General features: G+C 47.3%; 1 protein-coding gene across 24 annotated transcripts in view; it reads left to right on the top strand.

Annotated features, from left to right (window-relative positions):
• Positions 1-18,712, top strand: part of RBFOX2 (RNA binding fox-1 homolog 2) — a 157,110-nt gene that overhangs the window by 20,538 nt on the left and 117,860 nt on the right. For 22 of the 24 annotated variants that reach the window (XR_011090703.1, XR_011090713.1, XR_011090714.1 and 19 more), the window contains exon 2: positions 9,773-9,823. The exons of the other annotated variants lie outside the window; for them this stretch is intronic. Coding sequence is in view for 12 of the 22 variants with exons in the window: in XM_068665163.1 (XP_068521264.1) it covers positions 9,773-9,823 (51 nt within the window). In the remaining 10 variants the exon portion in view is untranslated. The remainder of the gene's footprint in view (positions 1-9,772; positions 9,824-18,712) is intronic. 24 annotated transcript variants of the gene reach the window in all.

Below are 18,712 nucleotides of genomic sequence, written 5' to 3'. Positions count from 1 at the left end.
CCACGTCTCGTCCAGCCTGCCTGCGGCCCGTAAAGAGATGGCACTGGGTTAGAGGGTGGATGCGAGGCGAAAAGCACAGCCGTGTTTTCTGTAGTGCAACGGCGTTGTGGTGTAGCAGGCATCAGTCATGTTACTCCTCGTGTGTAATTGCTTAATTGGGATGTTGAAAGGTTAGCTTTGATTTTGTTTTGATATGTTTCTGCGTTTTTGTAGGCAAGCGTGCGGCGCTTGGGTGTCTAATTAGAGGAAAAAAACCCTGAAAAATGCTGATGTGTGGGAGAGGCGAATAAAGGTAAAGGCAAGGAAGGAAGGGTAGGAGCCCTGCGGGCTTCACTTGGTTGTGGAGGTGGCAGCCGCTGCAAGCTGCGTGCAGGGGAGTGCCTCTGTAATAAACAAACCCTTCCTGGGTGATCTACTCTGGTCAAATTCAACAATCCTGACCTCTCCTTTTCCCTTTTAAGATACCAGCACGTGTCATTTAGGCTACAGACAACATCTTTGTCTCCAGAGCGTGTGCTGAGACACCTTGGGACACCTATCGTGAGCAGGGAGAGCTGCTGCGTGTCTCTGGGTTTCCTGCTCCGCCACGGATGCCCTTTTGTTCACTGCTGTTGCAGGGAGAGGAGCTTTCCAGGAGGGGGATGAAGGGGCCAGGCTTAATGGTCTTAAGAGTGATTTTTTTTTTCCCGATTTTTTTTTTTTTTGGAGGGAAGGCCTGGGAGTTGTTTCTCTCTAACTGTTTCCAGATGGTGCTGCTGGAACACAAAGATTACCAGTGTGTTTGGGATGGCGATGACTGAGACCCCCCCACCCCCAGCGCTTCCTGTGCAGCTCCACAATCGTGCAGGCTTAATCAGAACCAGCCGTGGCCGCGGGGCTCGGATGAAGCCCGCCTTTTCTTCACCCTGAGTCCCGCTGCCTGCATCCCCAGGGCTTTTTTTTAACCCCTCGCCATTCGAGCCCCGGCCCTCCTGGCTTCTGCCCTTCTCCTAGGCTGACCGGTGTCCGCCTAGTACCCGGGAGATGGAGCTGTGATTGCCTGGGCGATCCTAAAGCAATGATGTGTGTGGGGAAGGGAAGCCGGTTTGTAAAGCAAACCTGGGAAAATCATTTCTGTAGCTATCTAGGGCAGCTTATGCAATCAGGTCAGGATGTCCAGGGCACAGAAAACTTATCTTGCACCTATTTTGCCTCCAGGACTTTTGGTGTACAGCATCATTTTGGCCGAATCGTGTGCTGTTGTGCCACTCTTTTTCGTGCCAATTTCCCTAGAAGTAAGGCAGATTTAATTTTATGCTGCAGCCTCTTCACAGCCAACCAAAAAATTAGTTTCAGCCTTCTCTTCTGAAGGTAATACAACAACTATAATGTATTTCTGCAAAGTAAGAGTAGACTTCTTTCCTTTTAGCCTCTGAGCAACAGCCTCTGGATATCTGCAAAATCAACCAACAAGTTTGTGATCCACTGGCTTCCCTTCTGCATCTGAGATTTGTCTTCTCCCTTGCTCTGTTCACTTCCATATTTTCCATCCTGTGTTTCTGAGAAAGCATAGGCAGTGAAGCTGTCTGCTAAGGCAGAACTTTTTCGTTCTCTTTTCTTGCAAAAGCTTACAGCTGTCGTGTTAGAGCAAGCTGGATTTTCATGCCATGAGCATGTTGCCCTCTAATGAGCGGCTTAGCATGTGTGAAATGCTTCCTCAGCTGCGTGTGGTAATCGTGGCATGCAAAGGTGCCCCCACCGCTGGATTTTAAAGCCTTAGTAGGAGCCCTGTTCGGTTCCTGTTGAGTAAGAGTGGAAGGGAAGATGAGCTGCCATTTTAAAATGCTTCTGCCTACTAAAAGAGGGAAATCAATATTCTGTGCTATTGACTTCTGTGCATGCAGATTGTCCTTGTATTTGCTGGATCATAGACGTCACGCTGTGCACAGTATTCCCAGGGGCTTTAACTTGTGCTGGATCTATTGTTGCCAGCATAGGTCATGGAGCAGCAGAGGCAGGCTCTATTTCCTTTATGCCCGGAGCAGTACGAAGATGCTGCCTTATGTCATCCAAAGAAGTGTACGCTTTCAACATTCAAATTACTTTAAATTACATTAAATTAATGAAATCTCATCTCTTTGAGAAGGTGAAAACACCCCTTGGCTGATCTGGAAAATGAAAACCTGGTTGGTGGAAAGCTGATTCTAACCTTCGGAAAGCTGCTTCGATTATTCAAAAAGAAAAAATGAAAAGTCAGAGGAGAATCTGCATTGTTATAAATCTCAGTAATATGCTTCGATTTTAGCTCTTCCATTTCAGCTGTGGAAGTGCTTTCTGTGTATGAAAGTCTCCATTCTGCAGAATTACGGGTGGCTGTATTGTAATGTCATGTAGATGCTGTCAGCTTCAAACCCGCATGTGTATTTGTAAACTTCTTGAATACTGCGTTTTTAAGACTCAGAAGTTTAAATGCTGTCTTTTTGCGTGGTTTGATCAAACATATTTGTGTGCTTTCAGTTCTGCAGCTTCTGCTCTACCAGCTAATTGCAGGTCCTTAGTATGTGCAGGATTTCTCCAATCAGAAGTGCCTCAAGCTTGGAGTTAAGAAGATAAATATTTTGAATGAGCATGATTAAAAGCATGACTTTAAGAAGCAGAAATCATGGAGCTTTTTTGGGGGTGGGGTAGCGGTGGGGGAGTTAAGCTTTTACTTTTGTTTGGGAGCCTTCTGTAGCTGTAGGATTTGGTAAGGGAAGCTAGGAAGACAGGAGGAAATGCTGTGGTAAAGCAAGGAATAGCAAAGATGTGGTAATGCCTCCTTCTGGCCAGAAAATTGCACCAATTTCGAGTGACTTCACTGTTGCTTTGTTTGACAGGGACGCAACCTCTCCCAAAACTCACCCTGTTTTGTCTTACTGTCTACCTCACAGACTTGCTGGGCTAATTCCTCCAAACTATTCAAATTCTGATCAGGGCAGAAGGCTATTTTTATTAATCTGACATCACCTTCCTTTCTCGTCTCCGCTATGTCACTGGGTAGCAAAACAACCTCGGGCTGGGGCTCTGCCTCGGAGAGCGCGTGTCTCTTGGCGTGCTGCTTCAGAGCCTGCTTCCTGCTCGGGGAGCCCTGGCGGGACCAGGCTCCCTTCTGCTGGCCCCGACTCATGTCCTGCCTGCTGATTATGGCCGGGAACGGAGCTTGCGAGCCCCACGGCGAGTTATGGGATGCAGGGGATCTCTGGGTTGTTGTACAGTGATCACAGAGATGGGCTTGTAGCCGCTGTACCATGTGGGTCTGCAACAGGGACTGTCTCCTCCTCATGCCTCTGGCCGTGTCCACCGGCTGTCCCTGTGGCCATACAGTCAGCCAGGATGAGGAGCAGGTTCAGCTGAAAGCACACAGGCAGAAACCTACATGGTTATTATTTTTTTTCTCTATAATCTGCCTCAGTTGCCTGACCCAGCTCAGCGCGCAGGGAAAGTGAGTGCTTGTACTGGCACAAGGGAACCAAGGGGGGGGAGGTGAGTGGCTGGGGCTGCCTCTTTTTATTTTATTTTATATTTTATTTTCTCTATTTTTCCTGGCTGCGTGTCTCAGCCTACCACCTTCAGCATGGATTGAGCTGCGTCTCGGTGGGAAGCGTGTGGCGAGACGGCCGCCACGCGGGGGAAATGCACGGCCTGCATGGCGCCGCTTCCCAGCCGAGTGCCTGGGGAAGCAGAGGGAAGGCCGAACACCTTTTCAGGCTGTTTTGGGAATCTCGAAAAAAGCCTGGTGAAAGGTGGAAGACCCCAGTGCTGCTCCCCAAGGGAGCCATGGTGTTGTAAGGAGGCAGGAGAGCTGGGCAGCCTCGCTGCCTGCTCTCCTGTCCCACCCTCTCTGGCTCCTCCTGAAAATGCCATATTTTTAGGAAAAGGGGAAACCTTGCAAGGGGGGGGGGGGCAGCCAGAGGCTGCTGTCGCCATGGCAACGGGGCCAGAATTCCAGGAAGGAAGAGAGCCCGGATGGGCCTCCGGCCTCCAGGCCCTGGGGACGCAAGGCCAGGCTCTGGGCCCTCGCGGCTGGAGCATGGTGCTGCCAGTCCGTCTGTCCCTCCAGGGTGCCCCGTGATGTCCATCTGTCCCTAGAGGCACGGCCTCGGTAATTTGGGCGTGGAAAGATGGGGCCATGCCAACCAGCATGAGTTCTCCAGGCGATCACAAGGACAGCAGCGCGCAGCCTACTTGGCGGGGTGCCTTTTATCAAAATCTTTTCGTCAGAATCACTTTGAGCCCCCAAACACGCTCCAGAATAAAAGGGGACGAGCAAGGAGTAAAGTCTAAAGTCCTGTTGCTCGCATCCCCATCAGCACGGGTTGTTGATGTCGGGACGCTAACGAGGAAGTGGATAAATGGAAGTCCTCTGCTGGGTGACGTCTGCCTGGTTGGAGCCCGGCCAAAGCCGAGAACCAAATTTAATTGAAAGTGAAGACAGCTGAAGGGAAGTGTCCCACACTATAGATGCAGTTATTGGAACTGCAGAGTGATTAGCGAGAGCTATATATCAAATTAGGGTAAGTATCAAGGGAGAAGGGTGACATTAAGATCCATTTAAAAACTACTTTAGTTCAGTTTTTTTTCATTAATAATCGGTAGTTCAGACGTAGATGCTGCTTTTCCCATTAATTTTATCCACAGATAATTTGAGGTAGGGAGACGGCGCAAACAAATCGAAGGCAAACTGACTGCATCAGATGCACTTGGGCAAAGAAACAGCGATTTTCTGTTTGCTGATACGCAGCGCTCTGTACAAGGAAGGGCCTAATGAAGACATACCTGTTTTCCCAGGAGCCGGTAATAAGGTCAAGGTATTTACAGTTCTACTAGTGCACTGCCACAGGTGAAGTACTAAAATGCCTTTTTAGAGCTCACCCCCCTCAAAGCCCAGATTTGCTGTCTTTTGTGCTGTGTGAGACGTATAGCAAAAAGGACAGTGAAACCACTGAGCTGCGGAGAGCAGTGCTGGGATTTCTGCCTGGCTCACAAGCTTTACTTTTTTTTTCGCAGCTGTCACTTTCAGATTAATAGCTTAGTTGCCAGTTTTTTTTTTTTTTTTGCAGCCTCTTTTTGTAAACATCTTATTCTCGGTGTTCTGGAAAAGTGGCTTCTGTTTGTCTAGCTCAAGTCTCTGATAAATGTGTAGCTTGTGCTATCTCACCACTTCAAAATCCCATTTTGCTTTCAGGAGGAACAAGTAACTTTTTGTCACCTTTATTTCGCTGCTCTGTGTAGCTCTGAGATTTCTGGCTTCCCGGAGCTCTCCCTCTCCGTGTCTGTCCAAGCCACCAGGCTGCTGTGCTGGTGGTAACTCCTGGGGGCAGCCGGAGCAGGGGGGAATGAGCTGTTCTCATCTACTGCTGTCAGCGCCCAGACCCTGGGAGGTGGTTGTGAAACTTGAAAAAAATTGCATTAACTTCACTCTGAAGTTTTTCTCAGCGCTGTCATGAAGCCAGGCATCCTGCAAACCCAGCGAAGAGAGATCACTTGGTCTCGTTTCTGAGGCTGTCTTTGCAACCAAGAGGGCTCAGTGCTTCAAGTTGAAGTTGGGATTCAACAGGCATTGATTCTCTGGCTGGAGAAATATGGATGAATTTACTGAGCTAATGGTTCCTAGTAGTGCAATTTTAACCTGCAGGCTTTAGGCTTAGTTTGGCAGTCAAGAAACACTTGCTAATCAGGCTTCTCTGATTGAGTCTAGCAAAATGACTCTGAGATGTAAAATTAATTTGTTCTGGGGTCAAGTTAGGTCAAAGAGAATTATTTCCTCTTTAAGCTAAATTTTAGCTTTATTTTTAAGGAAAGGGTGAGGAGACTTTTAGACCTCTCATTATCCATTCCAGCTATGACATTTCTTCTAGATGATCGACTGTGCTCCGGTCCTCTGTGGCCTTTCATAAGCCAGCAGAACGTGCAGAGCCAGTCATTTCTTACTGCTGTCCTGGCTGATGGAAACCCCCATCTGTTTTCAAGTATTGTTGAGTTCAGTGATTTCTAAAATTTCTTAAGTTGACAGAAAAAAAAACAGCCGTTGTCCGAAAAACCCCAAACAAACAAAAATAAGAAAAAATAATCAAGCAAAACAAAACCCACCCACAACAAAAGCCAAACCCTAAGAGCATCAAAGCCCGGGTGCTCTGCAGTGCAGGATCATCTCCTTTGCTCTTCAGTGATCTGCAGTTGGCCCTGCTGATCCTATTTGTGACCCAGGGGCTCATGCTTTGTGGCAGACCCTACCATTGCAAATGCCAGTGGGATTGAATTTGTGCTAACAAGGCTGGGATATTCAAAGTTGGGGAATATTTGGGGTGAAGAGAGCGTTTAGGATTTATTGGACCTGACTGAATTGCGACTTTTATTCCTGTTAAATCCCCTTGGACAGCCAGAGACTGTTAGCAGAGTACAGCAGCAATGCTCACATGTCCGAGGGAGGTGTGGAAGCACGTGTGAGGTTGTCAGTACGCTTTGAATAAAATCTCAACGTGAGCTGCAGAAATCTGATCTGCTGTATTATCGTCTATTTTTCTCTCCTCGCTCCAAAGCAAATTGCAAGTACCTGAGAAATGCCTTTCAGTGGTAAACAAAGTAATGAAACATCCCGGTGGCAGCTTGATTTGATTTGGCAGGCTAGCGCTGCCTAACTCAATTTCTTTATGAACGTCTGGTTGCATGTTGGTAGCGAAAGAGGAAAGTAATTGCTGGGAGAAGCGGAGTTAGCTGGGGCTTCCCTCTCCCACCAGGCCATTAGGGGAAGGGGGAGTCCCTGCGCGCTTGAGGGCAGGGTATTTATCTGTGATAAATTTTCCCCCCTTCTCTTTTCACTTCCATTTTGTGAGATGAGGTTTATGTGCGTGCAGGTGGAGGAGATGCTGCTGTATCCCCCGTCTCTGCTGCCCCAGATCTCCTTTCTCTCTGGACGTGTTGGACTGTCCTGTTCCAGCCGTGAGTTTAACTCCTTCCCTTCTTGCTCCGTTTGGATTGCAACAAAAGCACGCCCCGTATGCCATAAGCATGCAGCAGGCCCCGGATTCACCATTAGTGACCTGTAAAATTGGCAGCGCTGGAGATTATTGGCAGGAGACGGTTTCCCTGGGCGCTCGCTGCCTTCTCTTGGAGAGCGAAGTTCAATTAGAGCAATGATACGCACAGCAGGGATTTCGCAAATAGCTCAGTGCTTCGTGGCAGCGTTGCGGTACGAAAGGCAGAGATATCTTTGGCCCTTGAGTGACCTTACTGCTCCAGCTGCTACCCTCTTCCTAACCTCCACTTTTTCCAAGCTCTTGCTTCATGAAGTAACCTTCTGTCACCCGTCCCTTTACCTTCTATTGAAACAGCGTCCCGCAAACATTTTTAGTTGCAATTTGTGGGTTTTGTTCTCCAAAAAGCAAAGTGGGGTTTGCCAGCCGTGTTTTATTTCTTCCACTGATTTTTTTTTCCTTCTCGTTTCTTTCAGACGTTTCTTTTCTTATGTGCTGTGGGCCATCCATCCATCTCTCCAGTCATCTTTCTCTTCCTTTGCACACTCTTGTGATTTGCTTCTACTTACAAAACCATTCTGTTTCTGGAGGTGACTTCTGTGCATCCAGCGCCTTTGATTTCAGGAAATCCACAAAGCTTTTGGTTTTGACCCTTTTCAGCCACTGCTTTGTGGTGACAGGTCCTTTCCAAATCATCCTCAAAATAATGATTTATTTTTTCCTTTCTTTGTTATTACTTTCTGCTTATGTTCACCGTCCATATCTTCAGCATCTGCAGTGGTACCTTCTCTATTTATTCCTTATTCATCGTGAGGAAACCTTCCTGGTTTCCAAGGTATTGCTGAAAGAGATTGCTGCCACACGAGCACGTTTAAGGTACTGACCTTGCACACACGTGTCCAACGTGCCGTTCAAACCAGACCTAGAATGATCTAGCAGGAGAAGAGAAATAGGAGGTGGACGTTTATTGCGCTCATTTAGGCTGGTAAACTGTTGTGTGTGGGAGGAACAGCAATCAAAGTGTTTTCTTACAATGTGTACTTACACTGAGGATGCGGGGGGAGTAATAGCTGTGCATTTCCATCGTGATGTTGCTTGGGTTTTAATTAGGTTCACGGGTAAAACTCAGAAGCTGGGTTACACTCCAGCACCGCAGCTGTCAGTCTCCGCTGGCTTCTTCCAGCCTGAACGTGCTTTCTGCTCTTCCTGTATTTGTGGAGTTTCGTGCTTTACCTGCTTGTTGGCTGTCAGTGCTTGAGAAGAATGTACTCGCAGGGTGGTCAGCTTAATTACTGTTAATCCCCCAAACCGGCTGCCAGCACTTGTGCTGTCCTTGAAGCTCTCATCCTGCCTGCGCTACCCGGGCTTAGCGCGAGAGCCTGGAGATGGAGTTTGATGTTTCCTGGCAAGTCTCCGCAGAGAATCCCCTGGGCAGGTCTGAGGTAAAAAAGAAGAGAGGGGAGGACAAACACGAATTTCAAATAGCATTGCGAGGCCCTATATTGGATTGTTTGCATCTTGCTTTTTAGCAGAAGTTGCACTGTTCGTGTGTAAACTGAAATTAGCCCCGCAGTCATATGCCCTGCAGAAGATTTCTCTCTGGTAGGAGCTGGCCACGTTGAGCTGAATAGCCCAGCGCCAGTAAAAGCAGAACCTTCACTTTTGACCATTTGGGATTGTTTTGCTGTGTTTTGTCAGGGTCTCTCCCTTCTGCAAGAGCTGCCGGAGAAAGCGCAGGGCTGGCTTAGGAGTTCCTCCTTGTCAGCCATAACAAGAGATAGGAACGGACTTAAAAACTGATTGCGGGGGACTGCTGGCCTCCTTTCGTCCTAGCCCTCTGCAGGGAGGTGCTCGTGGGCGAGGAGTGGTACCAGGGTGGGACTGAAATAAGATTTGTCTGGTTTAGTTTAGTCTTTACCCAGGGAGGAGGATGCATGGGGCACCTGAGTGCCCTCTCCCTGTTTTGAAAAGGAAGCCTTGAAGGGAGAGAAACAGAGAAGAAATTAAGACAAAGAAATAAATAGAAATGAATGTTTAGAAGTTATTAGGAGCTGTGTTATCTTAATCCCCAGTGCACTGCTAAAATAGAGGAGAATCTGGGGATTTTGTGGAGAAATTCCAGAAGTGCTGGAGGTTCATGTGCCCCAAGGAGCAGGGTGACAGGGCTGCCAGGAGCATAGGCTTAGGGTCCCTTCTGGGGTGGAGGAAGAAACTCTAAAGGATTGGATTGCTATCGTGTGAGGTACTGTTCGGGCTTGCCAGGGTAATTGAAGTTACGCTGACTGCTTTTTAAGTTCACGTTAAACTATTAGTCTGGTTTTGAAAAGGGGAAAATTAACACTTTTATGGCTAGCATTTAGGGAAACATTTCGTCAGGACCGGGAGAGGTGGGCAGCAACTTCTGTAATTTCTTGTTCTATTTTGTTCAGTTTTCACGATGGTAAATGATGTTTGCATGTAAAAAATTCTTCGGAAAATTACAAGAATTATACACAACTGAAATTATAGGGGGTGAGATAGGATTAGTTTATGCTTATTTTATGGCTCTGATTTCTTTTTTTCTTTTCCTTCTGCACAACTTGGCGTACGAAGGTGAAAATAAATCTTAGGTGTATCGGCTTACACGGATGATAGGAAGTTAGCAGAATGCTTTTTCGTGGCTCTTCCTTCCCCCATTTCATGCAGGTTCTTCTTTTTGGCCGAGTTAAGACAGACCTGTAATTCCTTGCTCTCCATTCCGTGTAACCACTACATTCAATCTTTGTTTTCTTGTCTTGCAGAACGAGCCTCTGACTTCAGGTTATCATGGATACCCAGCACGAGACAATCAAGTAAGAGTCTGATTGCAGTAAATGTGCCTGCGTGTCTCTGTACGCTTAGGGGTGTTTTGTCCGATGGCTTCCTGACCATCTTGTTAAGGAGTGGAAATTCTGTTCTGTTGTGCAATGCTTGTGGAGATCTATATGGTGAGCGGGATGGTTTTTTATGGCCTCCAGCACTATGTGGCAACGTGCCTAGAAAGGGGTTAAAAATGTTCCACGTTACCAACGGCTCAGGAGATTCTTTATTCTTAAAAAACTCTTGTAACTTCAAATCCCCGTCCTAAGCTCCCACTATATCTCCTCAGTGTTAATGAATGTAGATGCTCAGTGCCAGTGCATGCTTGGCCCTGTTTTATTGCGGTAATTCGAGCATCTGGGGAGCAAAACAACATTTACTTTTTGTGCGAGCCTGCGTTGCTAGCTTTGCCAGTGCGGTGGGGAACGACGTGCCCCGTTGGGTTGTTCTTAGCGTCTGCGAACTTCTCTTGCCTTCCTTCCAAGTCCTTCAGGGCCCCTGCCCCTTGCTCTTATCCAGGATGTTCTCACTCTACAGCAGTACAAAATTGCACTGCTTAGTGCATTGCATCTGTAAGCATTCTCTCGCGTCCTAACAGAAGACAAAGAAATCCCAGTTGATGGATTTGTGCAAAGGAAGGAGGAGATGCTTTGGAACAAATGAAATTTAATGGATTACGAGATACAACTGTCACACATTAGATCTCCCTTCTTGGAATGGAGGTATTTTTTTCTCCAGTTTTATGCACTGCTCCTGCGAAGCCGAGTATGAGCCAGTGTAAGACGAGATTAATATGCACAGAAAATCAATAATGCGTCACGTTTCAGTAATGAACAAATAGCAAAGCTAAAATCAAATTCTCTAATACTCTCAGGTACTCCTGTCTGAAGAAAGGGATTTTCATTCCGTCTTGGTGAGGCCTGTTTTTATGAAGGTGGGGCAGCATACTGCAGCATCAGCAGCTGAAGAGCTTAAGCCTCTGGTGCTTGCAATGTGTGTATGAATTTCTGTATAGGGGGGAGTTGCTCAGAATGTGTATTGGGATATACCAAACTGTTAACCAGCAGAAATAGATAATATGTGCTATGTGCTATGGGAGTTGGGATCCTACTATATCCTGGCTAAGTAAAAAACACAACTTTTGAGAGCCTGGATCCTTAAAGACATTCCTGTCTGCTTTCAGCTTTTCCATTCTGGTAGCACCGTCTGCACCGTATTTTGTGTTTCACTGTTCCCATTTTGGGCTGGTTTGGGGTTGTCTCGGTGTTTCATTCTGATGTCCTGCTTCACAAGTTTCCTCTTTTTCATCCCTTAATAACTCTTCTGATGTGAAAGTCCAGAGCTGCTGTTGCTGATGGGTCACCAGAGCAGCGGCGACGGGCTCGGGAAGCTGTGCTATGGACTGGGCAGCCCCGGGGGGCTCTGGATGGGTGAGCAGGAAGGGATGGACATTAGCTGGTGTCCCGATGTATGTCAGGTGGACCGTAGCTTCACAGAGATGTCCCAGTGGGCAAACAGCAGCAGCAACACTTGGGTGTTTTCATTTTAGCAAAGAGCTATTTGAAATAAAGAATCAAATCTCTTCTTGGTGACATCTTGATCTGTGGTAGAGGTTTTTTCCTTCCTTCTTGCTTTTGGCCCTGAAACGGATTAAATTCAGGTCTGGTTTTCACTAATGAGGTTTCAAGGCTTTTAGCTAATCTGATTGGGAGCCTCTAACATGATAGCAGTAGAAAAGAGCCCTCTGTTGCTGCAGATGGGCTGGTGTGAGGGAGAGAGCACTGCCTGATGCATCACCTGCTTTTCCGCACTGGGGAGGGAGGAAGGAAGTGGTGTGGGATTGTGTGCAGTAATCCTGACCCTGTAACGAAGTTAATTACGAGATGCAGGAGCAATTGTGTCAGATTTCTCCTTTTCATCAGATTAGGAGATGGATTTGAGTTGGAGAGTGTAAATCTGCGTATCTTGCTCTTTGCCATTGCACTTATTTATTGCAAATCCCTGTACTGTGCTTTTTACCACAATGTTTTCCTTAGCAGAAGTAGCAGAGCAGAGGTTTATTTTCAGGCACCTCATCGTTTGACCACAGCAGTCCCACTAGAAGTTCTCAGGATATAACCCACCCTGCCTTTCACCTTACTTAGCATCCTACTCCTTCATTTATTTGCAAGTCCTTCTCGCTCCTTCCAGCTCTCTTTGCCACTAATTGCTGGCTGCAAACCTTTCACTGTGCTGTTTTTACACCCTCTAGTGGTTAAAGTGTACCCAGATGTTCCAGATTATTGCAGTTTTCTTCCTGCCAGCGGGGATATGGGATTGGTATGAGTCCTTGCGTTGGCCGTTGGGGAGCGCTTAGATCTACAATCCAAAGTTTATCTCGTGTCCTCTCCCAAATATTTAAGTGTTCTGGGCAGCAGCACTGAGGCAAGGGAGATGAGCTCATGTCGAGGCTGTATTTCTCTTCATTTGGTTGTGTGATTGCTTTATGATAACGCACGGCACAGCCCCCCTGTTCCTTGCCCGTGCTGCCAGAGTGCTGTCCTGCTGGGCTTTCTGTGGTGGCAGGGCTCGAGGAGCACGGGTGCTAAATCAGTGTTGTAACCATTTGCCTAAAACCAGAGTTTTTTCTGCTGCTTTTAGCGCGGCACTACTGGGGCTGGTGCAGCTGTGTAGGGAGCTGCAGAGCTCTCTGGGGCTGTTCTCAAGGACTCGAGGTTTGCTCTGCGGATCCATAAAGCCCATGCAGGCACAGCAGGATGCCCCTGCCTTTCTGCAGTGCTAGGCTGACGGCACAAATGAAGCCCTCCACAAAGGGAGGATACGGGAAGGCTGTTAACCGAGATGAGAACTGAGGCTTTTGGTGAGGAGAGCTTATTCTCTGGAGGCTTGATCCCTCCGTCGGGCCTGCTAGCAAAATGGTGTTTCTTTTTTTGTAACATGAGCGCCTGCCTGAAATGCACTGAACCAAGACTTCTTTGCTTCATTTCCCGAGCCGTGACAAACAGCTCTGAGATCCTAGGAGTTTGTCTCTGTGTGGAAAATGGCCAGTACAGCTCTTCTGACACAACTTTTATATACAAACTCGTCGAGAATAAATACTCTGGCTCTGGAAAGTTATTCCGTGCTAACCATGCCAGCTTGTTTTATATATAGCCAAGGTCTGTGTCGCATTGCTCTAGTGCTTTTCATGTGTATTAGAAGTGGTATCTAAAATTCATGTGAATTGCTGCTGAATGCTGGCACTTCTGTGGCAGCGTTTGGCAGCTGCACAAAATAAATAACATTCTCTAACAGGAAACGAAATGAGCAAGAACACCTTGTTCGGCTCCCACTGAAGGGACGAGAGGAGAGGAGAGAGTTTATGCAAGCAGGAGGTAATTGCACACGCCAGAACTGGGTCAGGATGTTAGAGCTGTTACACCTCTCCTGTTATGGAGAGTGATCCTCAGCTATCATAACAGGTTAGGATGCTGGTTTGAAGCCTCTTTTTAAAGCTTATGCTTCCGCGAGTGCCATTCTTAAATTAAACTGGGCCATTGGCTCGGTACTAATGTGGTGGAAATGGCATTACCTGTCACAAATGACACCTCCTTCAGTGTAATTTGGGTGGCTGGTTTGCCACCCGAGCGCTCACCGGGCCTGACCTGTTGTTCTCATCTCTGTAGATGAGCCTGCAGCCCAGGGTAGCCTGAGTGCCCATGGCAACTGCTGGGAACAGCTTTATCACGAGCCCCTCAGTTTGAGTTCAGGCTTGAGGTGAGATGCTGTTAAATCCTCTCCAATTGTCAGCCTGATCCCCTGGGCTGCTGCTCGCTCGCTGCTTGGGGCTATCTGCTGGAGCATCGCGGGCAAGCTGTGCGCGCTCCCTCCCCGTGGCTGTGGGGCTGCTCTGGGCGAGTTGTGCTTGCAGGCTGTGAGAACAGGAAGCCTCCCCTCTTGCTTGCTTTCTTTCTGTTTATTTTCCTTGTGCAGGGAGCTGGGAGAGGAAGCCCAGGGTGGTCCGGGTCTCCTTTGTCCGTCTCCCTCCTCTCCATCACATGGATGAAATGTGAATTCGGGGATGTTGCCTCAACTTGGTTAGCAGCTTGGAAGTTCAGCATGGATTAGGGTATCCACAAAAACCTCTTGGTTTAGTGCAGTGTTACCATACCAAGCTGCTCTCGCCATAAAGTAGTGACCTTCAGGAAGAAAATATCTTGGTTACTTCTCTGTTCTTACTTGTACCATGGTTGCACCAGCCAAAATCTCTCCAGTTACAAAGGCTTCATGTCTCAAGAGTTTAAACCTTTAAGTAGTATTCCTGAAAAGCATTTGGGTTTTTAATTTGTTTCCCTTCTTGTAACTGACCAGGGAAATACACCCTCTAGTGAGTATGCTAACTTGCTGGGTAAATGAGTAAGATTGTGGCAGCAGAAGTGGTGTTATTAGGGAGCTGGAAGGGAGGGTTTATGTTTGTGGGTTTTTGGTTTGTTTGCCACCTTATTTACACTTCTGGTTTGAATGAAGTATATTTAATGCAAATCCTTAAACTGAGTGACAGAGAGAGGGAGAAAGGCCTTGAATAAAAGTTCAAAACTGTTCTCTTTGAGCGAAGGGCCAGGACAAAGATCAGGAAGTATCTGAGGTCCTCTGTGTAAAATGGAGAAGGTTTGGTATTCATGGTACTTTAGGGGAGTATTTCTTTGCCTGAAAGTAAGCGATGCAAGGCTTGGGATGGACCCAAGCTAATGAGGGGGGACTGCTCTAAACATCTTCCTTATGTCTAAGATTGGGTGAATTAGGGGGTAAGACTGCCAAATCTGCTGCTTCCTGGCTTCCACAACCTCCCTTCAGGCAGGCAGTAAAATATTTCCTCTCTGTACTAGACAGGACCGATGGGATGTTCTGTTACTGGCTGCGATGTCCCATAAAAGATAACAAGCTTCGTTTTGGAGAATGCAGTCTGAGCAAAAAGCTCTAAGATAATCAAGAGATGGGACGTGTCTGTGAAGCAGTTGCACACGGAGGGGTCTGGTGGTGTGTAGTGGGGTGACTGCATGGGGTTACAGCTTAGCACCTAGGCAGTAAGCAGGGTGGGGACAGTTTAAGGTGCGTTACAGAAATACGGTTACCACTGCAGCAGGGGAGGACTTGCTGGGACATCTTTTACAGGATGGCATCCAACTCTAACTCGCAGTGTTCAGAGGGGAAAATGATGATGATGGGAAGAATTTAGTGAAAAGCAATGTAAAAGGATGAGCTCCAAGACCACTCCAGTAACCTTTCTCCTCCAAATTCAGAACCATCTTGGGAAAACACTTGTCTGGTGACTCCTTATTTTCTGAAGCCCCAACGATATCCCTATAAGAAACTGCAGGAAAGATGCAGGAGTTGGGATTAGAAAAAGCTGTAGCGCGTACACCGCCAAGCACTGAGCTTGTTGCAAAACTGCTTTCTAAAATTATATTCTGAACTGAGGCGTGATGGCCACATTCCCTAGATCTCTCCTCTCCTCTTGATCTGCTATCAAGACCCATCCAAAGGGTTAAGTAGCACATGAAGCATACTGTTGTGCAGTTGGCAAGTCCTGTAAATGGATCTAAATGTGTTTATTTCCCTATTCCCTCGTGTCTGCTGCTTTCCTAGCCTCTGAATACAAGGCAGGGAATCCTCTTCTTGGAGAACACTGAATATCTTTCACAAACTCCTTCAGCAAGCTCCATATCAACGCGTGCCTCACTGTTACTCAATAGCAAAACAAAAAAACGACGACAAAAAAAAGGAGAAAAGTTATATGAGAAGATGAAATGAAGGAGAAGAGTGCATCTAATTGGAATACATGGGAAGACTTCCTGACAATAAGATCCCGCAGCCCTATAAGCAGTCTCTCAAGGGAAGTAACGATTACCTTGCTGATGAATAGTCCGGCCAAGTTCTGGGGCTGCAAGGCGTTGGCAGGAAATGGGCTGGATGATGTAATATAAATTCCTTTCATGTTTGAGTTGTCCGATTCAAGTGATTTCTCATCTCTTCTCGGGGTTAAAGAGAGGAGCTGTGAGTCATCCTTCTTGGGAGAGGACCAGGAGACCACTTTTTTGTTCTCTGATGTACTTTCTGACCGTTAAGTCTTACCCAATGCAATGCAAGAGCCTTGGAGACTCCAACCCCTTGAGGTATTTGGGCTAGAGGGGCAGCATTTTGGGAAATCAAATTTCCCCTTCCGAATGGTTTTGGGGGTGCTGGAGACGATGGCGCGTGTATTAGAAGCAGTCAATAAAATGATCGGTTGGAGGAGTGCAGGGTAAAACCCAATGGTGTAGAGAAAACAGCTTGTTTGTGGGTATTAGATCACACTGAAGAGCATAAACGTGGCTATTCTGGGCCGGGCAGAAGGTCTCTGTGCTCCAGCATCGTGTCTTTGACAGTGTCTAATGGCAGGTACTTAAAGCACAGGGAGCAGCGCCAAGATTCGGCGATACTTCCCCTGCTAGGTACTCTTTAAGCAGTCTGGTGGCTTTGGGATTTCCTGGCCATAGATTCTTTTTTTTTATTATTATTATTTTTAAGGTCACCTGTGATAGATTTTTCTTTATTGAACTCGTTTAAATGCTTGCTGAGGCTGTCTAAGTCTTTGGCATCCACAACATCCTGTGGCGACGAGTCCTGCACTTTAGGTATATTTTATGAGGGAGGGGAAAAAAAAAGTCCTTCTGTGCACAGCTAACTTAAAACTGAGCTGTTTTGGGAGCTGTCGGGGTGGGAGAGGAACAACCTGCGGGCTCAAGGCCTCAGTTCCTAGCGCATCCACAGCTGCACTGACACCTATGGGTTAGGATTTTCTTCCTAACTGGGGGGAAGAAAAATCACAACAGAGAGCAGAAAGAAAATGTGAGTAGTTCGTGTGCATTTAACACCTTTTTCTTCCTGAAAGGCTGCACTGCTTTTGCAAAAGCGACTCCCAGGTCCCCCCAGGCAGGTGTATGTGCTGAGGAAGGACCGGCCGGGTTCCTGAAGCATCCCAGTGCAGCATGGTGTGGCGGTGAGCGATGGGATTTGGGGCTCTGTGGAGGGCCCTGGAGGAGCAGGGAGGGTGCCCCAATACCTGGGCAGCCCGGCTGGGCCCAGGGCCTTGGGGTGCCCGGGTTGGGGCTGGCCCTGCGGCTCGGGCTGTGGGCTGCCAGAAGAGGGCACCCAGCGCTCAGCCAGCGCCTTTCTCCTGCCTCCGCTCGTTTTCCAGAGCGTGCCTTTGGGGTTATCTCCTGGTTTTCGACCCTTGCCGTGAAGCAGGAGCACCTCGTGCTTCGGGGAGAGCAGGGGAGGACGATTCGGTGCCCTGTGTCCAGCTTGGTTTTGGCCTCTCCAGGTTCCCTGGGGGCTGTCTGTGTTCTGCAGAGCAGGAAATCTGACAGAACCACGGGATGGCTGAGGTGGGAAGCGACGTGGTGGCCCCCTGCTCCAAGGCCTGCCACAGCAGGGCCACCCGGAGCAGGCTGCCCAGGACCACGTCCAGGTGGCTTTTGGAGGTCACCAAGCAAGGAGAGAGTCCACAGCCTCTCAGGGCAAGCTGCTCAGTCTCAGAGCCTTCAGGGAAATGAAGGATGTACGTGTGTGAATAAATACATAAACATTATTTCTCCATCCTTTTTTCTGTCTTTTATTTTTTTAAAGGGATTGTAGAGAGCTCAAGGAATAAAACCAGTCAGTGTAGTTACAGGACCGAGGAAGATGTTGAAAAAGATCGGATGCTTACAGTCAAGATGCTTTACCAAAGGAAATTAAGGCAACAGCAGACAGAGATTGCTAATTTTTAAGGACCAATCATGTCAGATGAATTTAATTTTCTCCTTTGACATGGCAGCAGGCCTGGCAGATGGAGAAAGCTACTGGCTTCGGATCTAGTCCGGCCTGACCTTTACATAAACTAGGCAAATGAAAGGTGAAATGAAGAAGCGCCTGAGCACCTCATTGGAAAACTATGTCTGGAGTAATTATGTCATGCTTTGCTCTGTGTGTGTGGTATCTGGAGTCTTAACGTGGTCTGTCCTGGCTGCTGTGCCCTTCTGTGCTTCTCATCGAACATCAGGCTAATTCAGTGAGTGAATATATATGTGTGTGTGTGCACTGGCAGCCTTTGGAAGGCAGTGGTAGGTGTCAAAAAGATCCCAGTAAATTGAGGAAATGGTTTGAAATTCAACAAAACCAAGCTGTAATAATGAAGGGAGCTGAATTCCCAATGTGAAATGGAGAGTAGCTGGCTAAGCAGTAGTACTGAAGGAAACATCTGGGGTAACAGGAGATAACAAACTGAGTACGCGGCGCTGGTTTTTGTGGTCTCAAGAATTTGGAATGGGTTTCCAGGTGTGTCAAGTAACGAGGGAAGGTAATTATTCTTCAGAGCTCAGCACGGTGAGTGGAGCACTGTACCTGGTTATAGGTGCTTCAGGAAAGATGCAGGCAGGGTTTGGAAAAAGTCCAGGGAAACAAAAAAAAAAAAAAAAAAAAAAAAAGGAGGCTTCAATTGCATGATATATGAGGAAAATATTTCTTTAAAAGCAGGAAAAAAATAAAAAGAAGAAAGAACAGGGAAGTGTGGAGGATGGGGGATGATTATTTACTGTGTCCATTAAAAACAGCATAGTTTGCATCAAAGAAGACCTAAATTGTGTATTACGGGGTGAAACATTTTCTGTTTCAGTGTAGTGAAGCACTGAGGCAGGGTAATTTTAGGGGACCAGAGTTGCTGCTTCTTGGAGTCTGTAATAACAAGTTAGGCAATTCCTGATGGATGCTTGTCTAAACATGCTCTGCATTGCCTCTGAGCACGGAGGACCTCTCGTCTCCCCTGCCCTGTACTCATATTATTCTGTGACAGTAAAAAAAAAAACACACAGCAGTTGTTACCA

This window comes from Anas acuta, chromosome 1 (assembly GCF_963932015.1).
Source record: "Anas acuta chromosome 1, bAnaAcu1.1, whole genome shotgun sequence".
In the NCBI taxonomy this organism is placed as follows: Eukaryota; Metazoa; Chordata; class Aves; order Anseriformes; family Anatidae; genus Anas; species Anas acuta.
The sequence above is the reverse complement of the archived record's forward strand: the minus strand, read 5'-3'. Positions and strand labels throughout refer to the sequence as shown.